The following is a 10,747-nucleotide window of genomic DNA, read 5'->3' as shown; positions in this document are numbered from 1 at the left end:
AATCACATTTTCCAATCCTCATAACATGTCTCTGTAACACGACATTTGGCAGTAAAGAACATCGTACATCCTTCCATCACCCAACTGCACAGCCTCCAGAAAATATGCCCCACTCATCCCAATAGACACAGACATAGCTGATCCCCATAGCGTTCAGACACACCATACATATAAAGCATGTGCTGCTACAACGAAGAAACATGTATCACTCAAAAAGAATCAGTTAACGATAAGTGACAAAGTCCTTTAAATATGCTGGTTGTCTCACAACTCTCTTTGAACGAGACCGTCTGTTGTGGTTCACCAGTGACCCACGGCTCCTCCCCCCCACAGCCCTCCTCTGGAGACCCCTCGTCCTGCAGCGAAGGAGCTCGGTGAGGAGAAGCTGGGAGGCTACTTGAAGAACCAGCAGGCCGTAGCAAGGTGTGAGGTTTCAGTCTGTCGTAATGAACCACCTGCTCCGGTCCGTGGAGGTCCAGAGGACTGCCAATGCGATAGATGAGTCCCTGTTCTCCTTGAGAGTCCAACACAGCCAGGACCCTGCAGGGTCCCTTCCAGTGGGGAGCAGGTTTCATGCGGTCCTCCGTAGGATTATGCAGCCATACGAGGTCCCCGTCTCCATACGGCTGATGGCGTGCCGTTCCATCATAATACAGTTTCTGTTGTTCGTGGGCATCAGCACCACAAAAAGCTGTTTCCAGCCTTTCCACCAGAGAGGTCACAAAGTCAGCCTGAGAAAGAGGCAAGTCCACGCGCACCATTTGCGATGGCACCAACACATCCACCGGGACACGAGCTTCCCGCCCATGAGTTAAACAGTAAGGAGTGTAGTTAGTGGAAGCATGAACAGAGGTGTTAGAGGCAAAAGACACCTGTTCCAGATACTCATCCCATTCACCTCCGCAGGCAAGCAGTGATTTGGCCAGTTGATCGATGAGAGTCCGATTAAATCTTTCGACCATGCCGTCGGATTTGGGATTATACGGTGTGGTGCGTCTCTTCTTAATCCCTAAAAGTTGACACAGTCTTTGAACCACAGCCGGCCCCGGTCACTGGGAACACTTTCTGGAACGCCATGTACCAGCACGTAATCCTCAGACACTGTGCGACTGATTGGGCCGTTTCATTAGGAAGAGCCTACAGATTACAAACTTGGAGAAGTAGTCTTCCACTACTAACACATATCTGTTGCCCTTAGCAGTCACTGGTAATTCAAGAATGTCCATTGCCACTCTCTGGAATGGTCGCGTCGCTTGGGACCCGCCCATTGGTGCTTAAGCACAGGGGCTCTGCGGGTCTGACATGGGAGGCACTGCTCGCACCACTGTCGAATGTCTGTGAACATAGAGGGCCAATCACAAGTTTGCCTTGCTCGTTCCCACACTCGTTCCACTGAGAAATGCGCCGCCACAGGGCCTCCATGAAGATGGTGACATCAGGGACAAGCGATGAGGACACGACCACTTGATACTGAGCACCCCCTGTGAGGGAGGAAGTCACTCTCCGGCAGAGCGGGCCCTTCACCACAGAAAGACGAGATATTCAGTCCATAACTTCCACAGCCACCTGGAGCTGCCTCTCATCTGCCCCCGAGGTGGTCGAGAATCCCTCCAATCCAACACCGTAGCAATATCTGGGTCGGTTTGTTGCCGTTCTCTCAGTCCAGTCCCATCATGAGAGAGTTCACGTATGAAAGACAGCTCATTTCTCTCACTGTCCAGTTCCAATGGCTGCCCCCCTGTGATGAGGTCAGAGGTCGGGAGGTTCACTGCAGATGGCGGTGTCAACAGACTGTCGGCTTGGGGAACACCTGACTCCCTGTCTGAGTCTACTGCATTCACCTCTGTGGCGATTTCTCGTGAGGCGTCATTCACCGTACCAGCCACAGGATCCTGTGGCCGCCGTGAGAGAGCATCAGCATCAGCATCAGCATCAGCATCAGCATCAGCATCAGCATCAGCATCAGCATCAGCATCAGTCTGCTGTTCCCATCCTTGTGTTGAATGACCCAGCTGAAAGGATCCAGCTCCAATATCCACCGTGGTCTTCTTCCAGTGGGATCTTTGTCAATAGACATGCTGCGGAGGCCCAACAGAGGCTTATGATCAGTTATAATGGTGAAGGCTGCCGCTCCGATGTAATGTCTGAATTGGCGTACAGCCCACAGCTCTCTGTCAAACGTGGACCTGACTAGCATACAGCAGCACTCTCTCTAGTCCGTCCCTGTCTTGAGCCAACACGGCCCCCACTGCTTCCATGGAGGCATCTGTGTACACTTTAAAGGGGATGTTGAAGTCAGGCATAGTGACAACCGGGGCCTCTGAGAGCACTCCTTTAAGATACTCAAAGGCCTCATCACATTCAGGGGTCCATTGGAACGGCGTGCCTCTACACGTCAGGTGCTGCACGCTCGGCAAAGTCCTTCACTAAACGTCTATAGTAAGAGCATAAACCCACAAACGCTCACTTCAGTTGGATTCCGTGGTGTAGGCCACGTTCTGACCTTGTCAGTGTTTCGAGGGTCTGGCTGTCGGCCGTGGGGAGAAACAACATGCCCCAGGAACACCACATGATCTTGAGCTAGGTGGCACTTTTTAGGGTTTAGTTTGAGACCTGCTGCTCGGATCCTGGAGAAAACTTCACGCAGACTGGAGAGATGACTCTCGACGGTGGGGCTGTATATCAGAACATCATCGAGATACACCATACACACCTGCACGGCAGCCCTCTGAGCACCAGCTCCATCATCCGCTGAAACGTTGCCGGTGAGTTGGTGAGACCCATCGGCATCGACCGCCACTGGTAGAGGCCCCTGCCCGTCGTGAAGGCCGTTTTCTCTCTGTCTCCCTCAGCAACCTCAACCTGCCAGCAGCCATTAGAGAAATCTAATGTGCTAAACCACAGGGAGCCTGCTAACGCATCCAATGTATCCTCCACCCTGGGAAGGGGAGGACAGTCTTTCACCGTTACACTGTTCAAGCGACGGTAGTCAATGCAGAATCTCCACCATTCTTCTCTTTTACGAGGACGACAGGCGATGCCAGGCTGCCACCTGCTGGTCTATTTCTCCTCTTCTCTGGTGAAGTCCGGTACGCGCGCTGTCGCTGGGGAGGATGATTGTCAGTTTTGATGCGATGTTGAATAAGCGTGCATTTGCCAGGCACTCCTCTGGATGTGCTGAATATCTCCTGGTGTTCTGCTAGCAATGCCACCAATCGTGCCTTCTGCTGCTGACTAGTCGGAGACTCCTCCAGTGACACAAACGGCACCTCAGTGGATGAGGTGACGGAAACTGGAACCTGAGGGAGTGACACCAGCTCAGACTCATTCACATAGAAAACTCCCCTAGATGCCTTCTCTCAGTACCATGTCTTGATCTGTAGGATTCAACACCCGGGCGGTAGTAACCCCGTCCTTCACCAAAGTCACTGTGTGTGCAACGACACACTCACTCTTACTCCGGAGGTTAGGTGCTAAGTAGCCCACAAAGTCAGGCAGCTGGTCAGTGACCCCGGCCGGACACACACACACACACACACACACACACACACACACACACACACACACACACACACACACACACACACACACACACACACACACACACACACACACACACACACACACTGGCACCAGCATCTCGCTGAGGGGTGGCGATGTCATAGCAGTTGCGATTGAGACATTACAACACTCAGGAATCAAGTCTTTGACACTCAAAAGTGGAATCTCAGTGTCTCATAACTGCAGTCTGCCACGGGAAAAATCCAAGAGGGCACGATTAGGGACCAGAACGTCCAGGCCCAGCAGTGCTGCTTGTGTAGATAGTAAGTACATAGAAAACATGCTGCCAGGATTCATTACCCAGACGTAGGGTGGTAGTGATGGTGCCCAATGTGTCCAGCATCTGGCCATTCACAGCACGCGCAGCAATGAAGTCAGCATTTATGGGCCGATCGTGCGACAATCAGCACTGATAAACGACTCTGTAGCCCCCGAGTCCACCAATATGTTGATGTCAGTCCCTTCAATGCTCCCCCTCACTTATGAGGTACTCTGTCGCTTTGTTGCGTCTTGTCTCGATGCATCATTGGCTGAGCCCAGAGGTGTGGTAGCTGGTGTTTGGGCCTCAACATCAGCTACCTTCCGTTTCCCGACTGATCGGCTGGGTCCTCTCTCTTGGGAGAGAGAAAACGCACTCCTCTCTTCCTCTGTGTGTCCTCGTTAAAGGGGCCCCTGGTAGATCTAGGGCCCCTCCAAGTTGGAGAGCCGCCTCGGTTATCGTAAGGCGTCCGGTAATCCTGTTTTTCCCCGGGACCTCTTTCTGTACGTTCCCACCAGGCACGGTCAGGGGAACGTACACACACACACACACACACACACACACACACACACACACACACACACACACACACACACACACACACACACACACACACACACACACACACACACACACACACACACACACACACACACACACACACACACTGACCTCCACGCACTGAGTGAGAGGTTTTCCACTCGTCCTTGCAGCCACTGGATCTCAGTCGGTTGTTCTCCTCATCTCTATCCTCATTTCTCTCATCTCTTCAGTCATTCTGTCCATCGTTCTGTACAAGCCCCCACTATCAGATATGGACTGTACCATTGGTGCTGTACTGCTTCCTGTAAGAGGCTGGCTCACATGGGTGTTGACATAGTCCATCTTCAGAGTCTCTCTGGCCATCAGCCAGCAATGACCAGGGCCTCCTCCAACTCAGTAGCCCCCTGCTCGTGACATTCAGCTCTCAGAACCGGATCGAGTCCAGACAGAAATCTGCTAAATTTCTCCTCTCTGTGCGCTATCTCACGTAGCCCGGGAATGCTTCTTGAACTAGCTTGCTTATATCTGCTGCATACACTTCCAAACTCTCACCTGGAGCACGGACACGGGCAGAGAGGTTCGCTCTGAAACAGTCCAGAGAATGTCTTTGTCCAAAAGCTTCCAGTAATTTCTCCTTTACTGCAGAATAGTCGGTCTGCACGGCCGCTGGCAGGCTATCCCACAGGAGAAAAGCAGCCTTGGTCAGCCACGTTGGCGAGATCCTAGCCAGTTCGTAATCATAGTCACCTCCGCTGCCTCCTACCAGCGCCTTCACAGCGACTTCATACTGTCTGGACCAGCAGGGAAACTTTGCTTTTCCTCTCCGGCAAAGGGCGGTGGAAGTTCAATCCTGACATTGCCGGCGAACGGCCGATCTCCGCGCCGCCCACTGTAGCCCAGCAGGTCGTCATCGAAGTTAAACATTCTGTCGTGTTTCTTTTGTTTTGTTTTCACTCTCTGTGCTTGATATGGCGATGCAACAGGAGATGGCCCCACACAGACGCGGCCCGGAATCTCCGACACGTGCTAGCTGAACACTGTACACAGTTAAGCTAAGCGGGTGTTAGCAGTTAGCTACGTTAGCTAACTAGCTCAAACTTCGGTGAACTGCCTTCACTTATCTGACGATGGGTCTTTTCAGTAGGAAAGCGATCCCACCGCTGCCACCAATGTAGCCGAGGGTTTAGTTGCACATATATATGTGAGGATAATAATAACACAGAACCACGAGCTCGTATTCAGCGCCAAGAGGCCGCCACTTTAATTCAAACTCACACTTCTCCACTCTCTCTCTCCTTCCGTCTTCTCCTTCACAATAAAAGCACAAACACATATATAGGAACCCTGCTTCTTAACATACTCAACATAATAGCTTACAGTTGTGTATATAAAGAACGTTATTTATATTGTGTGTATTTATAGAGGGCTCTTGGGTGCAAGAAGTTAATAAATACAAATGAACGGTTTCCTGTCTCACTTGGTCTTTTGTCCTGTAAGTAAACTGATGTGTTACTATGTTGAAGTATTTAGTTGCTACATATTGATCTGAGAGCATTTCGAGGTGAAATCATGTTAAAACTGGTTCAAAAGTGAACGTTTAAACGACGACTATTTATAGTCGTTGTTTAAACGTTCAGGTTTAGACCAGATTTCAACGGGATTTGCAAAACTGGCTTTCAACTGATAAATGTGGTTTCTTAGTACGCCTCTAAAATGAGGATATACTATTAGCACAATGTAGAGGACGAAACATTGTAGTATTGCAAATCCCGTTGAAATCTGGTCTAAACCTGAACGTTTAAACAACTATGAATAGTCGGCGAATAAACTTTCACTTTTGAACCAATTCTGAACGTCTTTTCAACGGAAAAATGCTCACTGGGTTATTTACAGACAGACTCGTTATTTACAGATACCGAGTCGTTATTGAGTCGTTATTTACAGGTACTTATTTACAGTTACGAGTCGTTATTTACAGGTACTTTTACAGACACCAACTCGTTATTTACAGATACCAACTCGTCATTTGCAGACAGAGATTTTATTTACAGGTACTTTTACAGACACGAGTCGTTATTTACAGACACCGAGTCGTTATTTAGTCACAGTCGTTTACAGGTACTGAGTCATCATTGACAGGTACTTATTTACGTTTTTAATTTAATACGACTTTATTAACGTAAAGTCATATTAAAGTAAAGTCTTATTAACTTAAAGTCGTATTAAAGTAAAGTCGTACTAACGTAAAGTCGAACTAACGTAAAGTCTTTTTAACGTAAAGTCTTTTTAATGTAAAGTAATATTAATGTAAAGTTGTATGTTGGTAAGTTTTTACTTTAATTCATTCTACACCAAACTAACCAGGTGTTGTGATTAGTTTTAAATGTAAACAGGAGTCTTCGTGGTCATGTGACCAGGCTCCGCCTCCTGACCAATCAGAGCTCGGCTCATGGATCAATAGATAATATTTCACGTTAAAGTCATAATTCAGACTGAAAGAACAGCTGTTAATAAATGTGTTTAAATTAATATATTAATAAAATCACTGCTTCATATTGGTATATTCATTTAATATAATAAACATGTAATAACAGTTGGATCTACTCTCTAGATGAAGCAGTGATTTTATTAATGTATTCATTTATGAATTCTGACTTTAACTTCTTATTTCTTTGATTTTCTAGTTTTCTCTTTATTCATAAAACGCTCTGCTGACATCAGACTGGTCCTTGTCTCTGATTGGTCAGAAGCTGTAAACCCCGCCCCTTTATGTGAAGGTTTTGTTAAACTAGATAACCAGGACATGAACTGGTTTATTGGACTCTTTGTAGTTCAGGTCCTGGAGTCAAACTGGAACACATTTCCCACAATGCCCAGCGGCTCTCTGTCTCTTCTTCTCTGGTGGATTAGAGGACCGACGTCCCTCCGAGACCACAACCACCAAACCCTGAACTTCACTGATACATCCCACCAGGACTGGAATGAAACCAGTCAGCTCAGGGTCCTGGTTCCTGGTTCCGGTCTACATGACGCTGCAGATCCTGGACCGCCCCTCTGCGTCCTCCAGACCCGTCTTGTCCCGGACCAGCACGGCCTGGTTCCCGAAGCTGCTGTACCAGGCCGACTGGCTGCGGCTCAGGTAGGTGGAGGGGGAGGCGGCCTGCAGGTCCTGCTGCTGCTGCTGCCAGACCAGCAGGGACGTGTCCCGGTACCTCAGCCGGGCAAAGGCCTCCGACAGGGCCTTCTCCGCCAGGGGGGGGCGACCAGGACCAGGAGCTTCCTCTACAGCAGCTGGGTCGCAGTCCGACATGTCGAAACCAGCATGGTGACAGAAATGGTCAGAAGAAGATCGGCCCGGATCAAGTCCAGGTCCATCTCAGTATGAAGAGTCCACCTGTTCGTCTGATCCTTCAGCAGAACCTGAAAGAAGAAAACCAGGTATGAGTTTAACCTGGATCTAGTTCTAACGGTTAATGAGGACAGGACATGAGGACATGAGGACATGACATGAGGACCTGAGGACATGACATGAAGACATGAAGACATGACATGAGGACATGACATGAGGACCTGAGGACATGACATGAGGACATGAGGACATGACATGAGGACAGGACATGAGGACATGAGGACCTGAGGACATGACATGAGGACATGACATGAGGACAGGACATGAGGACCTGAGGACATGACATGAGGACATGACATGAGGACATGACATGAGGACATGACATGAGGACCTGAGGACATGACATGAGGACATGAGGACATGACATGAGGACAGGACATGAGGACCTGAGGACATGACATGAGGACATGACATGAGGACCTGAGGACATGACATGAGGACATGACATGAGGACCTGAGGACATGACATGAGGACATGACATGAGGACCTGAGGACATGACATGAGGACATGACATGAGGACCTGAGGACATGACATGAGGACAGGACATGAGGACCTGAGGACATGACATGAGGACAGGACATGAGGACCTGAGGACATGAGGACATGACATGAGGACAGGACATGAGGACCTGAGGACATGACATGAGGACATGACATGAGGACCTGAGGACATGACATGAGGACATGACATGAGGACCTGAGGACATGACATGAGGACATGACATGAGGACCTGAGGACATGACATGAGGACCTGAGGACATGACATGAGGACATGACATGAGGACCTGAGGACATGACATGAGGACATGACATGAGGACCTGAGGACATGACATGAGGACAGGACATGAGGACCTGAGGACAGGACATGAGGACCTGAGGACATGACATGAGGACCTGAGGACATGACATGAGGACATGAGGACATGAGGACAGGACATGAGGACATGAAGACATGACCTGAGGACATGACATGAGGACCTGAGGACATGACATACTGTATATATATAAATATTATAATATTTATATATATACAGTATATATATTAAACTATATCGTTGAATATATTAAACTATATCGTTGAATATATTGAACTATATGTATCTATACATATAGTTGAATATAGTTTAATATAATATAGTTGAATATAAATGCACAGAGGGACAGACTCACAGTCCATCAGTCGGACCTCTTCGTGTCCTCTCGTCCATTCCGGCTCCCGTACATTCTTCCGTTAAGCGAAACTTGAGAAGCTAATGGATGTTAGCCGCCCGTCAGCTAACTAGCTGCTCAGACAGCTTTCAAATGCTAACAGCTAATCCTAGCTGCTCAGTTAGCTTCCGTTAGCTCTCGAGGTAAATACCCTAGCTGACGTTTACAGACTTAATGACGTCATTGCACCAGAGGGTAAACACGTCAGAATATAAAGTGCTACGTTTGATGTATTTTCTCTAACGGTTTTAGTTGAAGTTAGCATCGTTAGCATGCCGCAACCATAGCACAGCTGAAGCCGCTGCACTGCATCCAATAGCAACGGTGTGTCTGTAAACCGGGTCCGGATAGGAACACACAAAGAAACAAACAAAGGTTCCTACGAGGAGAGGGTTTCAGTGAAGTAAGAAAAAAACTAAAATAAAGTTAAGTGAAATAAAAATGGTGGGAGAAGTATAGTAGTACATTCCTGTAGTATGTGTACTAAAACCACGCTGAGACAATACTCAACCACAAGTAAAGGTTCTGCTTCAAAACCAGACAAAGTGTGTCAGTATTATACAGGGGGGGCATGTTGAGGCTGGACGTGGTCTCTGCTGAAGGACTCGGGTCTACGGGACTCTAGCAGGTAGACCTACATGTTGAGTCTGGACGTGGTCTCTGGTGAAGGACTCAGGTCTACGGGACTCTAGCAGGTAGACCTATATGTAGTTGTTCACCAGAGCTCTACGAGACCTCGTATCAGTAGAGACCGGAAACTGTGTGTAGAAATATGTACCAAACGGTACAAATAACTTAAAAGATGCTGCCGTATTTACTCCTATATGAAGTTATTTTGAGTGTTGTTGGAGCTGCTACAATGTTAGCATAGCTTAGCACCGATCGATAGCTTAGCACCAATCGATCCGAGCTCCATTCAGAAAACAAGTATTTTAAAAGTGATTCGTTTGTCGTCTTGAGGAGAGAACAAATCTGCATTGCAGATATTTCTGCATCTTTTTTTTGTCCGTTTATTGAGATTAAATCAAACGAGACATTCTGGAACAGGTGGTGCAGAGGAGGACTCTGAAGAAACTATTCTCCATACTGGATCACCAGGACCCCCCTCTGCACCACCTGCTGCAGGGACAGACGGATCCAGATCCAGGAGAACCTTCTGCTGTAAGACTCTATAATGATCCTCCTCAGGACAGATCAATCACACAACTATACCTCTGTTACTCTGTTTGCACTACTGTTTAGTTAGTTAATTTAATATTATTCTATTTCATGGTATATATTGTGCATTTTATATCTAATATTTTACTCTGTTATTATTATTGTATATATTGTGCGTTCAGTGTTGGGCCGTCAGGGCCTCAAAGCCTTCTCTGCTGGCCTAAACACAATCACAAAGTTAGAGCTATTTTATAATTTAATCATTGTTTTTAAATACACTACATGTATCATAATTTATATAAATATTGTTCCCATTATCTTATGTTCTCATTGCACAGCTACTGTGCTCCTCAGCTGCTCTGCTTCAGTGCAGCTTGTTTTAAGTAGAGCTTTTATCCAATCAGAGTTCACCTCTGTGTCTCTAGGTAGAAGAGAGGCCCCAGGCCTGCAGACTCACCAGTGAATCCATGTGCAGGTTAAGTGAATGGGGACGATGTTGTTGATCGTCATAGTGTTCAACCAATCAGATCTTTAGTTTAACATTCTTTGATGCGCCAGAGCGGCCTGCAGGCCTACAGCTATGTCAGCATTAGCAGCAGCGCT

General features: G+C 47.7%; 1 protein-coding gene across 2 annotated transcripts; it reads right to left on the bottom strand.

Moving 5' to 3' along the window:
* Positions 1-7,093: 7,093 nt before the first annotated feature.
* Positions 7,094-9,133, bottom strand: brd3os (BRD3 opposite strand). Of its 2 annotated transcripts, none has more exons than XM_079161897.1 (2): positions 8,948-9,133; positions 7,094-7,783 (listed from the first exon to the last, which is right to left on the bottom strand). In XM_079161897.1, the coding sequence occupies exon 2, from the start codon at positions 7,671-7,673 to the stop codon at positions 7,386-7,388; it is 288 nt and encodes a 95-aa protein (XP_079018023.1). In that variant the 5' UTR covers positions 7,674-7,783; positions 8,948-9,133; the 3' UTR covers positions 7,094-7,385. The 2 variants fall into 2 exon arrangements, with proteins under 2 accessions (XP_079018023.1, XP_079018022.1); XM_079161896.1 differs by having other exon boundaries at positions 7,094-7,771.
* Positions 9,134-10,747: the final 1,614 nt, after the last annotated feature.

Source organism: Pholis gunnellus, assembly GCF_910591455.1.
Source record: "Pholis gunnellus genome assembly, chromosome: 6".
NCBI classification, from domain to species: Eukaryota; Metazoa; Chordata; class Actinopteri; order Perciformes; family Pholidae; genus Pholis; species Pholis gunnellus.
This window is presented reverse-complemented; position numbering and strand designations above follow the sequence as displayed.

What these genes read in the sequence shown, in the direction of transcription:
- brd3os (XM_079161897.1), bottom strand. Translation starts at nt 7,673, where the DNA reads ATGTCGGACTGCGACCCAGCTGCTGTAGAGGAAGCTCCTGGTCCTGGT.